Genomic DNA, 24029 nt, shown 5'->3' with positions numbered 1-24029 from the left:
GCATCTCCTTAAGATGCTCACTGCCTTGTGGACTAGACCTTTAGGTCAAAGGCTCGTGGTGTGGTACTTATAGAAATAGTGTTTTCCAACAGGATGTGAAACACAGAGCATTGTATGAGGTATGATATGTATCCAAAAAATAAGCGTAAATGAGCCTAACATCACAAAAGGAGGGAGGGTGGAGTTACTGACCAGCAAGCACTGATGGTGTGGGCGATGATTTCAATCCACCCGTGTTTGTGGGGCAGAACATTTTGTTTGTATCAGGCTCTTTATGGATGAGAACAAGTCAATAGATCTGTGATATTGAGATTGTTCACCTACACTCACCATTAAGACTCATGTTTCTAATTTTTGTGCTGGATTAACTATTCTACTAAGACAACCTTTAACATGCTAACTCGGACCTTTACATGAACACTGTGTGGCAGGCATCGGATGTGAAAAGAAAAAAAAACTGACTGTAAAGGATATGGTTGCTATTTTACTTAACACTACTCTCTCTATGCACTCTCTGTTCTTCCTCATTCCAACCTTGACTTCCCTCCTTCATTGGAACCTACTCCATCTTGATAAATATCACAACTCATTGTTCTCATCAATCTCATCATTATTGTGAGTACTAATCAATGATGACGTCGTTTTCATTTCTCAAACTGATGATAAATTTGGTTGCTGGAAGTGATGCGATTGAACCCCAATCTAATACAAAACTTCAAAAACAAGAGATTTCCATACGAAAACCAGACTTTGGTTGTTATTCACCAGGAAACTATCTCACTGATAATACTGTTGTTTCACCACTTATTCAAGTAATTTAACATAACAAGGATTTTAACATGTGTTTCGACTGTTAAAATGCAGCTCTGGGGAGTAAATTGACTTTCTACTACTAACGACTTAAAAATATTGCGACACTATGCAAAGCCTAATGAAAAATCAGAGTGTTACTTGTAACATGTCGGAAAAATTTGCAGTTCTTTTAATGCTCTGCTGTGTTTGAATCCTCAGGGTCGTTTACCAAGTTGGAAATTAATTGTGGGTTGGTGGCTGTAAGGTATCCAAGACATCTGTTTGTGATAATCTTGTTTCGCAATTTATTTTTGTCTGACATATAAATACTTATCAATGGGACTACAATTTATGGACGACTGTTGAGTGATACTACAGTGTACGGATTTGCACTGTTGTGAAAATCCGTGCTTGCATCCAATATGAATAATTACTTATATAATACTAATCCACAAAGTTTTTTGGGATCAAATACCAAATAAACCGTATCTTCGTATGGAGATTCTCTACGCCATCAACTAGTCAGGACTGGCCGGGCTTGCAAAATAAGTGCAGTACTCTGTACTTAATAACCAATTCGTCGGTTCATGTTATTATAAGAATAAAGTGGTATGTTTGAAATAGTGCTTGCTAGCGAATGATTAAGAGAAAACGCAGATAATTTGTTGGGGTGAAAAGACAAAACAGTGCTCAATACTTATGTGGTAATAAGAAGTAGCCGCTTCTGACTGATATATCCTGAAGTCAGTTGTACTGACTAGTTGTCCCCTAATTTTTGAGTTTAATGTCATCCCATCCTTTGCTTTTGTTCGTTCTCTTCGCAATATATATCTTATGTTTAGCTTTCCGTTGATGATATTTTCTCCTCTTATTGATTTCCCCTCTCGCTGTGGTGGCTTAGACATACATGTTTATGAGAGCGAGACAGCCATTTAATTCAATGAATCCTCATAGTACCATTAACTGATTTTCCTGGTGCCAGTATTCCCAGTTTGATAGTCCCAAAAAATGCAAGTAACGCTCCAATGATGCAATTGAGTATTCGTAACATACACGTCTTCAACCTATTTATTTATCGCGGCTGTAAAGCAATGTAGAAACGTGATGGATGGTATACCATATTTTTAGTATGTAGATGGTTTTGGCGCAATCGGTACTAAAACTAGCCAACGGCATCAGCGAATAGTACTTCACACAAGTAAACACGTAGATAATTTATATTATCTATTTAGAGCAAATCTCACCCATGAACGTACTCATTTTTATTGTTCAGCAACGATTTGAATCAAATTTTTGCTTGGACACTTAATTAGCAATACCACTTCGTATTATTTGTTTACTTAACCGCTCAACTCCATTTTCTAGGTTATGTGTATTTCGAATAAAACGTAATCGGAGGTTTCGAGGGATAGTTTACTATTTCTGAACATTACCTAACGGTGTACTATTTTGCGTATGTAGTTCGACTGCTCACCACACTTTGCTTGGGAAACTGCTTAGTAAATTCCTGTTTCTGTATACTGTCTTTTATTCTTACCTGTTTTGTCGCTGTAATGTTGTTCAGTGAAGCTTACCATTTATTATTACCGTCGTTGTATTGGGGTAGACGTAAATCTTACACACTTTCCTGTTATACTATTACAGCAGCTAGTATTGGTCACTATAACAAGCAGCTATTAAACATAGATTTTTGAATTTATCGAGACTTGACAGCTACCACATTTGCCTAATTTTATTTTGTATGTTCACTACGCAATAAAAAGCTCGTTGTATGTTATACTTGCGACCTCTAAACTTACAAGCTGTCAGGTTGCATATGAAATGATGCTTTAAAATGCGTTTGAATGGTCAATTTTCATTAAAGCAATCAGATTCTAGTCACGAGATTAAAGGCCCATACCTCTCTAGAGTTTGGGTCCTAGAATACCACCTAACCCGACCGTTGCTGCTACCTTGACGTGGTGGTCGGGCTTGGCTATCGTGATGAACCAGTCGAGCTATACTGGCTAGAACAATCGTTCCTCAAGGTCTTGCCATGCCAGACAGGTCGGTCGAAGAACGGTGAAACTGAAAACAGCAAAACCAAGGTCCGAAGACAAAGTCATACTGCTGACTGTACAGAGGTGCGACGGCAGTAAGGTGTTTCCTTCAGACAACTAGCGTAACAGCGATGCTGCCTCCCCACAAGGAGGAGTGGGGTTAGAAAAGATCGACCTTAAAAATGCACACCTCACCTTATCCCACGTATATACGTCTCCAGCGGTAAGGTCTCAACAAGTACGGAGCTAACACAAAAAGGTCGTGTGTGACTGACCTCAAGCAGTTGTCCCTTGGGCACTGCGGTCACACTCTCAGGTCACTAAAACCACCTCTAATGCAATTTCCTTTTCAGGTACCTTTATAAGAACCCCTCCACGGTGTGGGCAACCGGGAGGTGATAACTGCCCTCATACCTATAACAACACTCAAGACTGACTGATATCACCTAACCTCAAATAAATGTTGTTAGTAGTTTGGTATTAGAACCTGTACAGACATTTCGTTATTTATCAAATTATTTTTGTTTTAGGCAATGCCTACTCGACATTGGAAAAACTCAACTGGAGATGAGGTAGAATTCGAGGTGGAAGATATACTAGATATGCGCACAATCAATGGAGAACCAGAGTACTTAATCAAATGGAAAGGACATTCTCCGTAAGTGGTAATTTTATTGCAAAATGACCATCTAGTTCAAAAAATACTTGGGAACCGCAGTCCAACTTAAATTGTCCAGTATTGCTCAGGCGTTTCCTTGATAAGCACGCAGCCATTGAGCCAACAGTAGCCACCATTGTAAGTGATACTTTTGACGACATATTTGCAGCCTGAAGGCGCAGAACCGTACGGATTTGATCGTGGTCTAGCACCTGACTTTATCAATATGGTTACGAAAAAGGACAATGAATTGTATTTTCTAATCAAATGGTAAAGAAATGTTTCCATAACTCATCAGTAAACATTAGGAAAGGAAGTCAAGTCCGCGATGTCGTACCTGCTGCTCAAGCAAACATTCGGTGTCCACAAATTGTTATCAAATTCTACGAAAGCATTTTGCATTTTACTTGAACTATCTGACTTAACCAACTGTTTTTATCAAAAATTTAGTAAACGTTAATTTCTATTATTGTGTTTTATGTTTGAGAAATAATCAGATCAATTGTTGTATACAATTAAACTTAGGATTTTCTGTACAAAAATTAGAAATATATAAAAGATAAAATAGTCTGGTAGATATTGGAAGCATATACTTTCGAAGAGAAGCTTGTAAAGTTTTCTTTATCTCTATGCTTGATTGAAGTGGGCAATGAGATCATCCTTTTCTTGTGTTGTCATTTCATGAACAAATACAGCATTTTCCTTTGCAAGCTGTCTTATCTGTAACAAAGCGGGGAAAAGTGGTTTAACTATCTAGATGGTTATGGAAAAGTTTTAACTCAAATTACGAATACAATTGTAAATATTGATAATCCATACAATAATCAAATTGAAGTAAATATGAAACGGATGATGCTACCCAGAGTTGGTATTCGTGATCCATTATCTGAATATCATATGTCATAAACTCAAACTAGGACTCAAGTGAGTACCATTCGATTAACGAACGTGAAGAAAGGATTGTTCTCGTGGATATATATATATTTCGGCTCTTTAATATATCTAAGGCTCTATTATCCATGGAGCTTGGATACTTCAACGCTGATAACGTATTTTGCACTCGAATAACCCAGTTTGTTATGTTTATGATTGTAAGAAGCTTAAGAAAAGACGTCCTGCTATCCACTGTAAGTTTCATTTAAGTCCTAATGTGGTATCACATAGTCGTATGTAATCAATAAATACTTATTGTTCGGTGAAATTTTAACATGTTATTAATAAATGGATATAGCCCCTGTTGTCTGATAAGTTGAAAAAGCATGGTTCAGGTACACATTGATCAGATAGTGGTTTAAACTACCAAACCTATCCGAGTTAATAAAAATTATAAAATCAACAAAAAACGTCAACAAAGTGGAAGTAATACTGTTATACAAGGGTTAGAGTGGTGGCTTAGTAGTTAAGGCGTTCGACTGAGCAACTAAGCCCCAGGTTTGAAACCTTTACCTACTCTAGTTTTAGAGTCGAGTAGTATCACCAGCCTTCATATTTAGGGTTCATGTCCATTACAGTTGTGCTGCTAGTGATTTTGGAACCATAGTAAGGCTTTTTTCTAGATAAATGTCTTTGGGGCAAAGCTGAATTATAAGAGCGATCGTGGGCAACTCACTAAATGACCGTAACAAATTTGTAGCATGTTCAGTCATTAGGAAAATAGCCAATATGTGAATGATTTATAATGCTAGAATTAAGATTCAGGGTTTAGGTTTTCATAATGAATTGACACTTATTATGATGCACATTGCTGTGGAGCATCCTCACATATACCTAGTGTCGGTGCATGATGACAATAAACGTGTCTTGAACCCAACAGGTGGTTGGAATTCGTAAAGGTCGTTTTTGAACTGCTCCGAATCGTTCATAAATTGTAGTGTATGATTCATTTCAGTAGGGAATGTGTCAGGATATATGTTGTTATAACTAAGGACCCAGATACTAGAGTGACTTCAATGATGACTTTTAATTTGCAATGCATAATACCGAGATTAAGCATCAAGTCGTTTTTGAAAATATATGTATACTTGCGTGAACTAGTAATCAACAAGAGAATTAACGGATATTGAGGAACCTAAAGATTACTAAATTAAACTGCATAAGTGGATTACAAATTCGACAGCGGCAGCTAAACCATAATTTGTGCGAGAACCGACCAGATTTTAAATAAGTCTCGGAATTAGGTGCAATATTCATTCATCCGCATGGCTAAATAGCATTTTGATACTACAGCCGATGTTAGCTAACATCCAATTGTAGATTCTGATTAGTTCCTCACTAATTTATACCTTTAGGAAGTGAGTGGACATTCTCAAGATCACTTGAGCACCGCATAAAAGTCGTCCATAAACTAGTCTCACCAGTCTTTTGATGAGATAACTACTCAAAACAGCGGTAGTCGTGAAAGCAAATGTCACTGTCTATTTAGAGGTTTCGTCAAACCTATGCAGTTTGGTTGCGGCTTAAAGTTCCGCTTTTGGTACCAGGGCAGGGCAAATCATTTTGACGATTTTGAGTTATAGAAGAGAAAATCCGGACTGTTATTAGATGTCTAGAAGACGAAACGGCGAGACTATAATTTATGGACGACCTTTGAGTGACGCCAACGTGACGTTGAAAGAACCTACCTACTTACTAGGGCTGAATGAGGGTTATAAAGCAGTTTGAAGAAAAAGGATTATGATTCATAGTTGATGGTTAGGGTTAGGAATTAGATTTACGGTTTTTCATCACGAACTGACATAAGCTAAAATGTCAAGAGGCTGTTTAGCCAAATGGGTGAGTGAATTTCGCGCAAAAATCCAAGACCTATTATCCTAAATCTGATTGGTTCATTCACAAATTATAGTCTATAATTTATGGACGAACCGATCAAATTTACTATGAAATTCTTTCATTTGGCTAAATAGAGTTTTGGTATTGTAGCTGATGCCAGTTCGTGAAAACCCTGAATCTAATACCTAACCTCAACTATCAACTGCAAATAATAACCCTAATTCCTCACACTAGTTTATAACATTCATTTAGCCGTAGTATGTAGGTGGACATTCTCAAGGTCTTCTTACGTCTCTCAGAGATTGTCCATAAATTAGTCTCAGCAGCAACACTAAAAGTCAATGATGTTGATTAAGAGAGCCACTATTCTGGTGGTGAATATAAACGTTTCCCATCTTATACCATCTAGGAAGCATGTGATATATCAGGTAACCTGAGAATAGATTATGCAGTTTGTGCATTTTCGTTTGTTCGTAACTCATGTATGGCTCTGAGATGTGAAGAAAAGATTCTATATGGTCAGTATTTCCGCTTTGTGTCAATAACATGTAGAATGTTTTAGTTTTGCAAGACTCTACATAGAATAAAATTCCTAATAGAGTTTAGAACGGGTGACAAAAACATCAAACGTTACACAATTCCGATTATTCTAACATGAGTAAGATTGTCTAATCAGTAATAATTATCAATCATTTTCTCGGACTACATCTCCTCACGATGCTCAACTGCTTTGTGGATCAGGCCTTTAGGTCAAAGGCTCTGGGTGTGGCCCCCTAAGAAAACCACCTGCTTTAGTTTGGGCACCTGGGCAGTATCACAGCCCTCACACAAATCAATTGAGATTTGTGTGGCGCATATATATCTGGTGCCCCTGTGTACCAATATTTATGTTCAAATAAATAAAAATAAAAAAATTATTAAGATTTGACATACTTCATTAATTTCAGCGATTTCCACCAGCGGCGCATCTATGATTGACGCAGGATTTCCAAATGTTCTTGGCAAAAACACTGGCAAAGGTGGTGGGCCTAAAGGCTGTCGAGCTATGCTTTCTCTAAAATTACACAAAATGGTTGGTATTAAGACCTTGAGTCGGGCGAAAAATGTTTTCTTCACGATTATGTCAATTTATTAAGCTGTCAAGTATAAGTAGTTAAACGGCATACGCAGTAACGTACTGTGGGACGAGTTAGTTTTGCATTATGAAGTATTTAAAAATCTACGTGTCAGAATCAAGCATACGAAAATAAATCTTTTTAGAAAAAGGTGTAAAGATGAATGTATGAGAGTTGATTTGCTTACAAGAGGAGAAAGATATTCTAATACATGAAAAATTAAAAGGGGCTAGAATTACGATAGAATAAGGTGAAGATATCACTTCTGAATACACATTTCAGATTTGCTTTAATGAATTGTTAGGGTTTCAATGGTAGGCAAGTTCCATATCTTCACTTTGAGTTACCAAATACCCTTACTTCGTCGACTTAATCTGGTAGTAATAATTGACTCTACATAACCCATTGAATAAAGGTTTTCGTACCCAGATCAGAGCCACACTTTACGAGTTTAAACCAAAGTTTAGACAGCCGAAGAGTCGAAAGTCAAGTGTCTCAACTATTAATTCGCAACTTCTAAAATTGGGAATTTGATACCAGTGTTTCTTAGATATAGCACATATTTCCTGTATGTTAGAAAAATAGATAACATGCACAGATATGCAAATGATGGCTAACCAGTGACGGTAATATTCCATTAAACTTGGTGCTATCCGCGTTTTAGTATAACATTCATGATGTACGTATCACTTATTGATGCCTGGACCCCAACCAATTCATAAAGTAACGAGAAACTATTGGAAACTTACGCGTAGTATCTTGACCGTTCAATATGTTCTTGTGAATCTAGGGGATTGTAATCTGTTGCTCCAGCATCCACCACTTGACTAGTTAAAAAGGTCAGGTGAAATAAAATTACCAAATGTTATTAAACTAATACACGATTTTGGCGCAAAAAGCATTGTTTTATCAAAAAGCATACAATTTTGAGACATTATCACACATGGTTAAACTTAATCAGATGGTAGGTAGTGTTGGTTGATCGAAAGACTTATAAAGTAATACAATTCTGAGCTATAAGTATTTAAAACTAATTAAACCTTGTTTAAAGAATATACTTATGAGACCATGTGTGAAATTTGCCATATGTTATTGCCCAAATGACTTGGAAATCAGTGAGATAATGCACATGATCAGATATGTTTACGGGATCTGTGTGGCAGCTGTAAATCATGTTAACTACTGCTCGCAGTATCGTATGATACTTCATGGTTATTCTGTAACATCATGTTGTCTTGTTAATGATTTGTACAATAGATTTTCTGATCATCTCAGATTTTTTGCATGTTAAAGTGGTGGACTTAAGAGTTGTCATTAGTGTGTTCGTACAACTGAATGTCTCGGATATATTAGAAATTACTGTTTAGGAGTATGTGGGTTACTAAAGACATTTTAAAAAAGCGAAAGATTCAGAGGTTTTGCGAGTTTGCACTCTCATAGGTCAGCAGCTAAGAATCGTATGATATAGACTAAGCATCATTGTCATGCTTCTTAAGGATACGAAAGTGGAATGTTACAACGGTTTGTATTTCCTTTCCTTCTCAGACTATTAGAACCAAGTCCTTATATAATGGATTTAGAGAAAGAAAAACCGATTTAACTACTGCAATATATGATAATGCGCTTTTATTACCGAGTATCTCAAGGGGTTCAGGAACTGTTAAACAGAAAACAAACAATTTGCGATAAGTGTAACTAGTTTTTATAGACTTTTATCGTTATCATCACATTCACGGACGAATTAGTTTGTAATTTGGATGACTCACTTTTCAGCAACTTTTATTATATTTGTCATCATAGTATTAATATCTGACTGAGGTTCATTTGTAACAGGATCTGGAGATGAAAAACTGTAATTTAGAAAGTAGACAACCAAATTTTTAAAAAAAACGTTTATCAATATAAGATCGAAGATTTTACATCAACTCACAATAATTATCAGTTATGATTTCAAGAGTGATCTTTGTAGAAAGTTAAGTGGAAGTCCATAAAATATTTCCTGGAGTTGAAAACAGAAAAGATGGATCTGTACAATGGATGGGCTGGTTTAATACCAGTAACCTGAAGCTCATTGTGGCATTGAAACAGGGCTATTTATGACTAAAATATCATACCCGTTGCACTTGTGGTGACTCAGTAGACCAGTTTCAGCATTTACACTGATAGGTACTAGGATAGTCTTAGTAAGTATACGCACTGAGGTGTATGTAAATAAGGTCGAGACCTTACTGGGACGAATTGTGAGTCCCGAACTATATGGCTAACAACGCACAAATACATGAATTATTGGGGCATTTATGTTCAGTTAGCCTATATTATCAATCCAATCCTGAATACTAATGAGGGAAAAAATCGAACTCTTACAACTGATAATGGGCAGCATTTGTAGCGGATCAGTACGAAGCCGAAAAATCATCTGAACTCAAAGTTAACGACCAAAACGTTGACAAGTATATGAAGTGTTTTTTGCCTGATTTTTTTTACACAGAGACAATAAGAAATGAGTTGCACCGCTGATTTGTTTTTTTACAATTCTTGTCCTTTTTTCTTGCCATAAATTAAATGCTATATGGTACTGACGGTAATAAAGCCGTGACAGATGGTTTGTTTCAAGAATAATTAGTAGAAAATTTAGGTAACTATTTCACTTATTGTATATGCATGACGAAGGCTATGAAATAGTTTACATGAAGGGAATATTTTCCACACTGCTAGTTATAGCAGGAAGACAAAAATTTTACTTTAAAAAATATAAAAATTATTAAATGCGTTCTATTACGCCTATCGAAATTTGAATAGTAAGGTTATTATGGAATGATATATCACACAAAGTAACATCGAGTCATAAAAATACAGTAAGAAATATAAACATTACATTACTACTGGTCAGACAGTGAAAACAGTTAGGTATCAGTGTATTTCAGAAACCCTCTAGGGTTCTCCAGATTCTTTGTGCTCAAGGGAAACCCACTACTATTGGCTTCTTTGATCAAACTCACTAAACTTTTCAGATTTTTGAATCTCATTTAGTAGTTGATACCAAAAGATTTACTAAACTTTACAGGAAACCACTTTATGGCAAACAGTAGTTAGTAAATAGATTTTGATTTATACAGCATACAAGGCTCACCAACACTAAAGGTAAGTCAAGTTTTGGGACTGGTCTTATTGTTATTAGGTAAACACGAATAGTCTCCGGCAATGGCACAAGATTTTAGTCTGTTGTCCGATTCGACATAAGTTCCGAACACTGAAAGCTCCAAGGTACAGTTTGGTTTAATGAGACCAGAAATAACACTTTTTGAATGCAAATAATTATGACTGGTATGACCTGGGGAAAAGAATAAGGCTCTTGGACAAGGGCTGGTAGTAGAGGCACCATAAATAATAAGAGACGAAAAAACCTGGCCGTAGAAAAGGTTGTCTTAAGAGCTGTTTTAACTTCTCGATTGTTTACATTGTGGAAAAATGCCTATTTTTGGAGTATCTGAAAAAGAAATCGGAGACCCAGGAGTACGCTTACAGAGCCTAAGGTGCAGCTGTTCGAGGCCGGTCACAAACAGGCTTTTTGAGAGTTTCTGATGTGTTAGTTCCGTAAACTAAATACTTAACGCCAGGGAAATCCATGGAGAGGTATGCTACTTTTAAGATCAGCCTTTCCTAACCTTTTCCTTTCGTTGTGGAAAGGCAGAATCGCTGCAGATGCTGTTTATCTGAGGGAAACACCGTACTGCCGTAACACCTTGGCACAATCAAAAGTTCGGGTTTACCTTAAGACGCCAAATTGCTACTTTTAGTCTTGCTGTTATCCAGTTGACGTTTTTAGTGTGGTGGGACATAAAGGAACGAGTGTCCCAGCCAATAAACTCGACTGGGTCATCATGTTGTGCAACCTCGGCCACTTCACTAAGACAGCAGGTACGAATGATCTACGAAAAGACCAATAGTTAGCAAGGAAATAGTAAAATTACATCCCATACACAACTCAACAGCAGAGCATAGCAATTGAGTTAAAAATTTGTATACCTTCCTATATGGCTGCTGTGTCCCATCGTATGAAAGCTGAGGGCTTGGAATTAGTCTCTGACGTTCAGCCTCCTCATCCTAAACTTGCATCAATAAAATCAACCGAATAAATACAATAGTATGAATATAATAAACAATGACAACATACAAGGTGAAAATGATAAGTGAACTGGTGTTCAAAAGTTGCTACAGAACCTTTTTAATTAATAATACACAATTAACCGCATAATCTTGAAAACACCTTTGACCTCTAGTTTGAGTAAGTACAAATATATCAGTCTTTTCTACCTAATTAACAAATCGTCTTAGATGTACGACAACGACCTAGAATCTAGAGTAAGTACGAAGCAATGATAGAATGACTGGAACTTTAGTCTTAGGTCACCAATGTATACTGTGATTAAAACAATTGCACGAAACACAGACATAATTATGTACTTGGTCTTATTTATATCAAGTGATTATTAGGCGATTGGTGACTAACTGAAAGACGGGTAGCAATTAGCTAGAGTAATGTATAATGGTTCATTCGTCGCACTATTGGTTAGAAAATAATCTTATGCTGGTCGGAGTATAGGTGAGATAAGAATATCCAAGTTAGGCAAAGGAAAATATAGTATGTATTGATGAAGCCAATGAGTGAACGTCTGAGTGGTTTGCGTATCTGAAGATTCTTCTCTTAGAGTTTGTAGACCTTAGGTATCGTTAATATAAATATGGATCTATTTAACCTTGATTAGGATAGTGAACACACCATTTTTGTATCCATCTGTTTACCATCCAACAATTCTTAAGCCTTTTCTTTTTAACGTCCTCTTGATTTTAGTGATACTTTTCCTGCGATATTTATCCTCTCATAACTGAACCATAGATTCTTTAATGTCTAGATTTAACTGATATTATGTACTGTTCTATATTTACATCTCACAAAAAAGTGAATCCTAGAACAATCTGAAGTTCATACTATCCTTACAACGTAGCTCATGAACCCTTAAATAAAAGTGAATATATTTTTCGGCGGAACGTGAAGACCAGCAACACATGCATTATGCCTTACATAAAAGATGACTCTGATGACTAATGAATGCAATTAAAGTTTTTAAACCGTACTGTATTTGAGAGGATTGCTTGTACCGCATTTGGTTCACATCGGTAGGACTCGAATGATTTTTCACGGCAGAACTTAGTTATTAATGAACAGTAGTAGGTTATCATAACGAGTGGGAAATTATCTGATATCTGAGGTGCTAAACCTATTAGGTGTACAGTAACTTTCATTGCATGACAACATATCATACTGTCTACAAGTCCTAATATTTCCCTTTATACTGAGTGTAAAAGTGCCATTTAGCAACGTAATAATGACTTAATGATTCGACTATCTGTGGTGTCTTTTAATACGAGTATTTTTAAGAGCTTTAATTCAATAGTAGGGTTTTCATTAGTAATCACTGCCCAATTACTTTAGTCTGATCCAGGTAATCTACTACACAACACAACAGACATAATATCTATCCTGAATAATACAAGGTCAAAGAGGTGGTCCGACTACCCAATATATCAATGTAAAGTAGCAAATAAGTGCATTGATTCGAAAAGCCACACTTTGTCACAGCACAGCAAGAGAAAATAAGTAGAAATGAACTAAAATTCACATGTATCAAGGACATACAATAAATCACATGATCTTCCTTTCTCTACTAGCAAAATAGGCATGTATCAATCAACTACGAAGCGAAATACTGTAGTTCGTGGTTGTAAATCCACTTTAAACACTGTTGTTATTGAAGTGTTCATAAGACTGAATATTTTTCGCTCCTCTTCTCAACAGTAGTACGTCATTCGGGCACTTCAGGAGCTAGATAAAAGTGTATTACAATCAAAAGTAGATCCATAGCACTTGGAAACATAAAAAGTATAGATCATGGACCTACTAGATTATTTTGCATGATGGTTGACTAAAATATTTAAAACAACTGAGAGATTTAAAGTAGAACGCCCTTATTATTGTGATATAGCCATTGGATCATCTCTGGATTGATAGGCTATCAGTGCATTACTAACAGTCAGATATCTTCATGTACAAAAGACATCGCTAGAACTGTATGATAGTACTTATTTGCCAAAATCTGCTGAAGAAAGATAAGGTGGATATCTCACCAATCAATATTTTTTATGTAAGCTATTTGCTGCAAGCTATCATTCAGTGATCTAACGTCACTTATTATATGGGTGTCAACTTATACGCAAAGCAATTGGAAGAGTACATTAGTGCGAAATCTAATAGAAAATCATAGTGATCCGGTTCTGAATAATTGTGAACATCTTGGAAACAGGTGGATTAAAACAAAGTTACCGACAACTGCAAATCTATGATTTGAACTTACTTCGATTACTCATAGTGTTTCACTCTGAATTGTTTGTGTACTACTGTTGAGTTCTGAGACTATATCGTATGATAACATTTCACGCTAAGTACAACAACTTAAGAATTCTGTCTTAAGCAATGAAACATACAACCTTAATAGCATTTGGCTGGGCTAGAAAAACGATTACTCGAAATAAACAAAAAGTTTTCTCCAAATTGTTTTAAAACCGTTCAGTACTCACTTCGTCACTTCCTGAATTTGCACAAAGACCACAGCACCAACTCCCCATGCGTCTAAAACATTGCATTATTGTAGAGAACGTTACAAAAGTAATAAAAAAGAACAACGTTGTGTCTAATGATTTTATTATCTGAACAGGTACAACCGTAACTGACAAGTCAAAAAATAATCACCAGGTCCACTCAGTGGCCATATCTAAAATGAAACATAGTACAGACGAAGCTATCACTTACTTTTGCAGTTCCCATTCACGGTTGTCTAGAGGGCAAACCTGTCTTGTTTTCAACCATCGGGATATACAGTGAAAATGAAAAGCATGCTTTGTGGAAGATTAAATACTGCAAAATTCAACTCACATTACAAACACCCCAAGCAACAGTGCACTCTTCACTTGTAGCAGAGGCGTGGTTAGCTTGACATTCAATACCTATTATGTATAATATGAGCAGAGAATAACCCAAGCAAACATAAGTCCATTATGTGATTCCGGCAGATAGCACAATTATCAACAACGATATCCCAGGCCCATAAAGCAACCGCATACCACTTTTTTATCTCGAAACGTTTCTTATTCTCACTGAGGGATGCCACTGGCCCTGTATCATCAACTTCCATTTCTGACATCGCGCGCTGAAGACCTTTCAAACTTGCCGCATTTGTCAGCAATACTGAACAAACCAACACCTAGTTTGACTTCTATTCGATTCGAGCATTGTCGACAGAAGATCTGTGATCCATATCTTTCTATTTCTAGTAAGATTCTGAGAATTTTGAGTATCCTCTAGTATTAGTCATTTGAAGGTAGGGACACTACTTCGGATAACAGGCTCCAAGAGTTGATAAAAGTTATTGGAAACTAGTATGCCACTGTTATTTTGTCCCGGAGCTCTGGAATCGAACAGGCAGCCGCCCTCCTTGATTTTTTACGAGATGTATGATTCACCTTATAAACAGAGGTTTGCAGCTCAGACTGTTTGCAATATTGGATTTCACTAATTGTGTATATTGTTGTGAAAATACTAGTATCCAACTTGATACATGTCTGCTTTAAGATTCATAGGGTTATGAACATCTTAGCAACAACCGCATGGCGGTGGGTCATGGTCTTAAGACTGTGGCTCACTGTCTCCCCATAGTGAGACCGACCTACGGGCATGGACTCTTTCCAATCCTTTACGGATTCGCTTTTGTATCCCCAGTATGCATACAGAAACACTTTGCGGGTTGACAATTATCAGCAATTTTTTGAACAAGCTGATCAGAACGTCTAAGCGGATGCACACATCTGCATCGTTTGTTATTTTCCATCAAATTTTTACATAATCAGCGTGTAGGGGCTTGACGATACTTACTAGTTCATTTACATATAGCATGAGAAGTAAGGGACCTAGACAGCATGCATTGAGTTTCCACAACCTAGCAGCCATACCAACTTCTCTTCCTGTAAACAGATTTTTTGTGCAAATCTAAGCCTTCGTAAAGTCATGTTGTTCACTGTTAAACAAGTTGTTGATTTCCATGAAGGTAATTATGGCCTTTTGACTATTCTTTACAAAATTCTAAATGCGACGCTGGTGAGGATGACAGGTTTTTAGCTCGAAAGAAGTCGCCTTGACCCTGTCTTATGAACAGTAGTGACAAATGCATTCTTCCGGCCCGTAGCAACCCACCTTGAACAAGTGACGTGTTGAATATTGTGGTCAGCCATGCAGCGAAGCGCTATACAATTTGTATCATGTATTCTTTTTGTATTTTTAATCCCACTTTGCTGATTTTTCTTAGTCTTAAGTGCTTAGATCTCTTAGTACGTCGTCTCTATCAAAGTCCACAGTGAGTAGCCCATTCAATGACTTTGTATTTGAATGTGGTCCTTTGTCTAGAAGAAGCTCCTTAGTGAAAACTGTTTCTAAATAACCCTCTTTGTCCTTGTCTTTCTCTATCATTTTAGGTCCACTCTCCTCCATAATTAACCCGGGAATCTAGTGGTGTTGTTTGTTATGTAACTGATGTACGAGAACTGTCATTTCTGTTGCTCCGTTATCGACTGACATCATGACCGTGCGTTTAGACCAAGTCTAAGACAGATAAGGAGTATCGTAGGTCATATCTGTAGGAATCTACATTGTTCTAGGATGATTGCGGTCTCTAATAATTCATGGTCAAAAGACGTTCTTCGCGACCCTGCCTCTATGCTTCCCCAATCAATAGAGGGTACATAAGACTCAACTACTATAAGGCTTCTACACTTATTTAAACAAGATTTCAACTTATTTACGGGGAAGGGATTCATTACACATTATGAACTGCGGTGTACTACAACTAATTTAATGTCTTGGACTTTGGATTTCAGCCGGCAGCGTGCCAACTTACATGTCCCTGGGTCATGCACCACTGTCTTGAAGGCTCATATGGTCAAGGTATTTTTCATTTATAGGGTAATCAAACAAATCCTACGTTTTTGTCCTTTAAGACGTACAAAATAACAAACCAAGCAAATCAGTTTCTCTATAACACACTTTTGATGTTAGTCATGTTTCTGAGATGGCATTGACATCGGGGTCTTCTGTGTCCGCCACGTTTTTGACCTCCACCATTTTATTTGGTATGCTATGAGCATATGTCTAGCATACCTTTAACTTTATGAAGGGCTTTCTCGTTCTACCTAGAGTGGTGTGTGGATCATTTTGCTCTGAACCGTTCCGACGACGCTCATTTATTGCTGCTTTTACCAATCGTCCCCTAATACGATCGACCAAGCTGAGATCAGCACTTACATATATTCTGAATCCAGCCAGTTTGATTGAATATTCCAATATTAGGTCGCGCTCGTCGGCGGTGATACAAGCAGCTTTCAAGAGACAGCTTACTCGGGTGCTTTTTGAACCCACTTTCTGTCCCATTCTGAAAAGCTTATGAATACTGACTCCTGTTACTATTCCAGGAAGTAGCTTTCCCATAAGGGAATTGACATGGCTTAGATTGAGTTCATATCTAGAGTTTAGTTCTTTTTCGGAAGACTCTTTTTACTTGTGGCGAATTACTGACCTCTCTAAGAGATATGTCTTCATAGGCTTTGAGCTTTTTTCTAAACTCTCCTCAATTCCGCAGATCAGTTTCGAAAAATATGCGCTGGTCTTACTTTTTTCACTTAATTCTGTAAGTGCTACTTTTAGTCAATAGTTAAATTTATTGCTTCTTAGCCAAATCTTCCTCAAAGTACAGACTTTGCTCCTGCGTGTTCTGTTTTGTGTTGATGAGAGATTCTGTTGACGGGTCTGCCGACTCACATATTTTGGATCTCTCTGTAATTTGTTTCTTCTTTGTACACTTTTTCTTTTCTCTTGCGGCGTCGCCTACATTTGTGTTTTTCCGACTCTTACATCATATTTTATTTGGATCCAAAGCTGGATCCATGATAACGCTTCTCGGTTTTCGTAATATGACAGGTACTAAAGCATCTGCTGCTGGCTGTTTATCTGAGGATGGAGTTTTAGATGTGTAAGGCTCACTGCAAAAATCAGCAAAGGCTTTATAAAGTAGCGTGCTTAATGCATCTGACGTGATCAAGGCTTGCGACATCGCTGATATGCAACCAGTGTGAGTCCGGTGCTGTAACCTGTAAAAGTGACCGACACAGAACACAACAGGCCATAACTTTCACGTTACTGTAGATGAAAATTTACTTTAGTAAGGCATAAAAGGAACTATCACATGTCAGGACACAATCGAAACTAAAAGATTTACTGAGCGACGACAAACACCACTGCCTACTTTGAATAGCGCGCGAGTTTGTCTTAAGTGATCCAGTGTAATATTCATATTCGTACCTCAGTAAAAAATTTAAGGGCTTATGTTGGTTGTCATTCAGTATGCTGTAGTACTTTCTTAATAATCTTTGAACGAAATTGGTCTGCCAAACTCTTAAGTTTATCAGCGGCCTCAGTATCTGTGGTAAAATTTGTGATATATTGTATTAAACTAGGTCTTCTTCTCCACGACGGTCATCGTTCCACCCTAGTACTAAATAACAAGATAAAGAATGGTAAATAGTACTTTGTTTAAGATCTTACTGTTTGTACATGTTTCTGGTGGTCTTAAAAATGTAGCAAACTTTTTGCGGGAAGTAGGCGATACTTCTGAGTCGCCTATATTACGAAAGGTGAAGATAGGTTGACTTTAGATATTACGCTCGGAGCCTGAACCCGTACCGTCAAGATAATTTTGTGACTTGTTTATCGATGCGTCCCAGAATATTCTTATCATTTAAAGGACGGAACACAATGTTTACACTCTACAAGCTGTCAAAAAGTAGTCGAAACATTAGTGAACAGGCTAATGATGTGTAGTTTTGATCCTGAAGACATCTTTATTTACAGAAAACCTAGACACCACTCGATCAACTACATATTTAGGGAGAAATCACCCAGTTGTGTATGTAGTTTCGAAAATTTCATACGTAAAGAACATACGCTTTAAGGAGTAGAAAGTAAGTTCATTGCTTTCTGCCCGACTTTGAAGTCCAGTCGTAAAGTGTTAGGCCGCTATCCTGATCGAAAACTTCTCTTTCAAGCCTAGTACCACCATCAGAAGTTATTATTTCAGTAAGTGCTTGCTAGTGACACTGCTCTATAAACAGGAGTGAGTATGGTTCGGTGTTTAAGTGTGTAAGCTCAGTTGTAGTGATTATACTGGTTGCGTGTGTAAGAAGCCAGAAGTGGGTCTCATCTAATATTTTGGCTTTTCAGTATCTAAAGTTCCTAATGACCTTGGCACGACTATATTAACAGGGAATTCTTAGACATGAATGATTCTGTGAACATTTTGCATTCATTCTAATCATATTAGATCTACTGTATAGTAGTTAGCTGATGCACTCAGTCAAGAATCCTTATCAGGTTGTGTCTCAACCTCACAGGAAACTCTTGATTCATTCTGAGTAGTCATTTTCGAATTCACAGACTTCTCAACCTCTGAACAAAACGAAGCACAAACTTCTTACTAACAGCCTTCTCCATTGTCAGCATAATAGTCACTTTATTGATAGGGACATGAATGTCGACTCTGTCCAGTTATGTCACATTCAAGTAATCTAAATACCATTTTGAAAGATGCCAATATAAATATACCCTATTTCTGTTGCCCATTTAAACCAGCTCATGGACAATAATGCTCACTTAGTCGTCGGACAAGGTGGCTACTTCCTCCATATCTCCTTATATTAAGTAAAACCAATTCATTTACTATTACCGTGTATACCCTTCAGTGTGTTTTTATATAACTGTTTATGTGGCAGGAAATATCCTTGGGACACTGAAGTGGGGCTTGAACATACTAAGTTTAGTTTGATCTTTGAGGCTTTCATATTGCGCCAATATTGAGTTGTTTTCTTGAACAGTTTTAATTTAACAGTATCAAGAATTTTATCATGATAAGAGACGGACTTCATATTCGGATATTTTTCCTTCTCTTGGAAATTGCTTGAAAAAGATCAGTTGCGTTGATGCTGAAACTATTCAAAAGTGCTACAGTTCACTGAACCTCAGATTCTACAGGAAATACTTTAATTGGGGAAGTTCCTGAACCTACTGCCTTTCAAAAGTTAGGCTAGATAAGTTTGCTGAAGTAAAATATTTTGTGAGTGAACTGAGAAATAATGACCGTAAAGTCGCGTCTCAAGAGATGGATACTACTGAACTTAACTACGAGATATCCAGGTCAAGGGTCAAAGATGAATATTGTAGCTGCCCTGTGTCACGATCTTCTGGGCAAGAGCTGAGGCGTAAAGAGAAGAGTTGTGATGGACATAATTCAACGTGAACTACGTTTGAATCTCCAGTCAGTCAGAAGATGATTACCCCTGTACCTGGACAATAACATATAATTCATGAAATTTGTTGGCTTTAGATAAAGACTCATAGCTGTGGTGTATAACAACTTGTTAGACTGGCCTTTTTTCATATCCCGTAGTGGGTGCAGGGGTTGTGTGGGGTTGTGGTTATTGACACTTTTTACTGCATCTACACGTAGCTGGAATACAATTCACTTAATAAGTTCAATGGCTTGTTTGAATCTGGCTCTCACGTTTCTAGCAGCAGACTGTTACGTCCAGATTTTACTCTCGTCTTCTACTGAAGCAGGATAAATTGATCAACTTGTAACTTACAACTACAAACAAATACATCCAAAACACAGTGAAATCAATGATTTCCAAAATGAAGGTTCTTAAACGGTCAAATATTGCCAGTCCTGCTGTAAAAAGACTCTGTCAGTGTTTGGCTTGCGATTGAGATGATAGGTCTATAAGGATACTACGTATAACCCGTTCAAAATTTGTAACACAACCAAGTTAATTGGTAGTGGAATATTCTTTAGACCAACACTGAGTATAATTAATAACCGAATCAAACAACATATTCATTATCAGAAAGAATCATACAGAGAGTCTGGGGAACATGAAAATAGTTGGTGAAGTATTTCCTCCGATTTTTCCGACACCCAAACTAGTTTTTAATACCTCCACAGTGACTTTACAAATGTCGGCGAAGAAACAACTTATGGTATTTTCACAACATCAAAAAACACCAATATTTCGTCACTTCCACTTCATTGACAAACTCTCCTAATTTGTGAAAGATGAACACCCTGTTCAAGATGTTCATCTCGATGCGGATTCGTTTAACCATACTAGACTATGGACGAGTTTTCCAGTAGCTTTTCGAATGGATGAAGATACACCACTCGCTGGAGTCGTCATAAATGAAATATCATTTCGATAGGACCTTCAGATTATAGTTTTCATTGTTACTTGTTGTGGTTGAATGCTAAGATGTGTCCGAGACACCTCATTTATCAGCTCCCACACTATTATGATGCTTTCCTTGTCAAGATTGCCAGATATATACGTATTAATACTGAAGTGAAACAGACTTTATTGAAGACTACATATCGATGTCAGGGAATAGTTACAAGTTTTGAGGATACATATCTCTTCTGGCTCAGTGACTCCCCAGTAGTAGTCCTATTCTTTTCAACCGGTAGTTCAGGCTGATACATATAACATAGGTTAGTAACTACTTAAGGACAGTGAGATCAGTTTCGTTGGCCATTTTCAAGTCTTTATGCAGTCGTTTGTTCAGTTATATTTTATCTGAAAACATATAGGAAGGAATCTAAATGTTGGTCGTGTGCTCTAAACATTCTAGCAGCTGGTTTGGCTTCGAAACAAGTAGTTAGGCAGTTATTTGTCATCTGATGCTAGTCTCCTTATTTGCATTGTAACTAACTAGTTGAGAACCCACCATCAAGGATTCGTACCACGCATGACACTTGATCAGGCATTTCGATAAAATTATATAATGACAAGCAGTTAAATTCAGAACGCGCCCCTCGACCTGTTTCGGATTCATCGGGCGTGTTTGTCTGCATCCCACTCTTGATGTTCACATCTGTAGTACGACTCAGTGCCTTTTACTTTAAATTCTCAACTTTTCATAAGATGAGCTACTGTCGAGTGACTGATGGTTTATCACCCAGGACCTAAAGGGATTTCCCTGCATGACTGACCAGGTTTATTCAGGTGATTTGTTCAGTGTATGGGTTTGGGTGAACCTAGATTCAAGTAAACGTACATCTTACTGTTTGTGATAATCGACCTTCTATTTTAAACCTGTAAACGAGGAAACGGATCCTTCTCATGGTCATTTGAATTCACATTGAGAACTGGGGAAACCTCAAAGCCCTCTGAAGTTCTGCGACGAATTACCGTATGTGTCGTGGTACCAAAATGAATAATTATTTGCCTTTTATCGTTGTCTGGGAGCAAACGTTTTGAGTGATGAATCTTTTTATAGATCTCTAGGCCACCGGAAGTCATTCCGAACCTTGAGAAAACGTGTGAAGGTGTATTTAAGATCTGAATTTTTGTTTGAACCTATTCAAGCTTTTCTTCGACAGAATAAACCTCGATGCTGAAGGCTCTGGAGATCTGCTGAATGTAGTTGACTGATGATGGTAGTTGATCAGATGCGTTGCTCTGAAATTGAATGAGATCTATATGAACATAACGAGGAAGATTAAACAAGTGCAGTTGCGGAAAGCCGTTGAATGATCAGTCCTCTAATTCTTAGCAAAATTTTTGTTGCTGTGCGGTGTCTTAAAACTGTTTTGTAAAAGGATTGATCTGACCTTTACTGATTGATCATGAATTCAAATTTGAGGACTGACTTTTCCAAAGTTTTCCAGAGTCTTGAAACCTAACTGGCAGTCATACTGGGTGTAGCATACCTACTGAACTCGCCAGGTAGTGAGTTCACTCGTTCGACGAACTGGGGACATGGGCCGGTAAAGCCATGCTTGTGAAGGTTAAATCTTGCATGTCGTCAGACCAGAGTAGGATGACTTGTGGCGTATTGAACGAGGGAGCCTTAATCTTCATAACTTGAGATGTGTGTGTTCAGACATAATGAGAAAAAAATATCTAAGATCGGGAAAAATACTCGAGATCGCAAACACATACATGCCTAGCTTTAAAACAAGAAACAGAATTTTAGTATATCCGTTTATGTAGCAGATCATTTCAAGCCTCACTTATGAAGGTGTCACAGACACGGAATGTTTAATAAAGCCTAAGGTCGGTTGTTTGAAAATCAGTGTCCAATTTGAACTCAAATTATTACTTTGATTATAGTAACTGGCACACCTTCAACCATTGCAAAACTATTCAAATACTCTTTTATAGCTACGGAACCATCAAGAAATTCAAAGGCTATCTTCTTAGGCATGCAAATCGACACTACATGTTTGGAGCGCCGTAGTCTATGAAATCATTTGGATTTATAGACTTATCTTAACATAAGGGTCATGCTTGTCTGAAATGAAGACCCCTTAAAGCTTTGAAAACCTATTTCACCATTTAACTACATACCACCAAATAGGATGTTAGATAAGTAGGATTTTAAACATGTAATATTAATGTAAAGCTTCCAGAAAACAGACTTTTATACATATATATATTGTTGAAAATTTTTAAGAAGTAGTGGTTGAATCATGCTTGAATATTACGGTTTCAGTTGCTTTGAAAGTTTAATTATGGTGACACATTTGTAACACATTGTCTTACTTTTTTGTCTACCTTTAAGGTGAGCGTAGACTTGGAGTTTCAACATGCGTTTTTGATAAAAAGTTTTATCCAGTTTATCTACATCTAAAAGGCTAGTTCTCTTCAAATTTTAGTGGAATGTATGGATTGGAATTATCGTTTTGGTGAAGTGATATTACATTTCAAATATATATTCGCGGAAAATATCCTCGTTTGAAAGTAAATGGGATAAACACCAAGATGTGATACGATGTTTAAAAGAGCTATGTAACTGTTATATGTGACTGTTCATCTTTATATGTACCAAATTCTTAAAATATCTTTTAATGTTGGTTGTATTTGACCATTCTGTTCAAGGTTTATTAATTTGGCCTATAACTTGACAAGTTGATTTCTATTTTACAGTGAGTCTTTAAACATATAGTTTCAATCTGAATTAACATGTATATATACCAAGTACGAATAAAATATATCGATATATACATCATTAAAATAAATTACTGAACAGAATGTTGAGTTCACTGATTCAAAAAGCTTAAATGTTATAGGAAAAATGAATTATGCTGATTATTACAGATAAGTCTTATTAGTGCATAACTAAATTTGAAGATGTATGCAATAATGATCTTATTACTTAAAAGTATAACCATAAGAAACTCTACCAGATGCTTGTAGGATAGATCTAAATCGAAAAAATAGTCGTAAAAGTTTACAGAAAAAACAAATATTTAAGAGACTTACTAAAAGGAAAGTAAATAAATAAGCCATAACTCATTCTGTTAAAGAATGTAAATAAAAATAATTCTTAAATTGTCTATGAGTGTATCTATCACTTGTTCACTTGAATTATTGACATTGTGATGTACAATAAAATGTATGATATTAAAAAAATACTAAAGTGAATAGACTAAAGTAATTTACAAA

The 24029-nt window shown here is 36.8% G+C and overlaps 3 protein-coding genes across 3 annotated transcripts; 1 reads left to right on the top strand and 2 right to left on the bottom strand.

The window, feature by feature from the left end:
- Nucleotides 1-629: 629 nt before the first annotated feature.
- Smp_174840 (chromobox protein, putative) lies at nt 630-3763 on the top strand (the record flags this gene model as incomplete). The annotated part of the gene is made up of 4 exons (XM_018794498.1): nt 630-812; nt 3362-3489; nt 3525-3627; nt 3659-3763. The coding sequence occupies 4 exons, from the start codon at nt 630-632 to the stop codon at nt 3761-3763; spliced, it is 519 nt and encodes a 172-aa protein (XP_018647040.1).
- Nucleotides 3764-3937: 174 nt separating this feature from the next.
- Nucleotides 3938-14062, bottom strand: Smp_174850 (hypothetical protein). Its single transcript, XM_018794487.1, has 6 exons — nt 14010-14062; nt 11359-11477; nt 9140-9223; nt 8123-8200; nt 7192-7312; nt 3938-4209 (listed from the first exon to the last, which is right to left on the bottom strand). Exons 1-6 carry the CDS (start codon nt 14055-14057, stop codon nt 4117-4119), a joined length of 543 nt encoding a protein of 180 aa, XP_018647039.1. The 5' UTR covers nt 14058-14062; the 3' UTR covers nt 3938-4116.
- A 5179-nt stretch (nt 14063-19241) lies between these two features.
- Nucleotides 19242-22788, bottom strand: Smp_096050 (hypothetical protein; the record flags this gene model as incomplete). The annotated part of the gene is made up of 2 exons (XM_018794475.1): nt 19242-19394; nt 22684-22788. 2 exons carry the CDS (start codon nt 22786-22788, stop codon nt 19242-19244), a joined length of 258 nt encoding a protein of 85 aa, XP_018647038.1.
- Nucleotides 22789-24029: the final 1241 nt, after the last annotated feature.

Source organism: Schistosoma mansoni (assembly GCF_000237925.1).
Source record: "Schistosoma mansoni, WGS project CABG00000000 data, supercontig 0184, strain Puerto Rico, whole genome shotgun sequence".
In the NCBI taxonomy this organism is placed as follows: domain Eukaryota; kingdom Metazoa; phylum Platyhelminthes; class Trematoda; order Strigeidida; family Schistosomatidae; genus Schistosoma; species Schistosoma mansoni.
The sequence above is the reverse complement of the archived record's forward strand: the minus strand, read 5'-3'. Positions and strand labels throughout refer to the sequence as shown.

Bases quoted from the DNA above. Each gene is read 5' to 3' on its own strand.
- Smp_174850 (XM_018794487.1), bottom strand. From the start codon at position 14,057: ATGGGGAGTTGGTGCTGTGGTCTTTGTGCAAATTCAGGAAGTGACGAA. The intron at 8,201-9,139 runs GTGAGTCATCCA...CTTTTTAACTAG, and splicing joins ATAATAAAAGTTGCTGAAAA to TCAAGTGGTGGATGCTGGAG. The intron at 4,210-7,191 runs GTATGTCAAATC...GCTTTGTTACAG, and splicing joins AAATCGCTGAAATTAATGAA to ATAAGACAGCTTGCAAAGGA.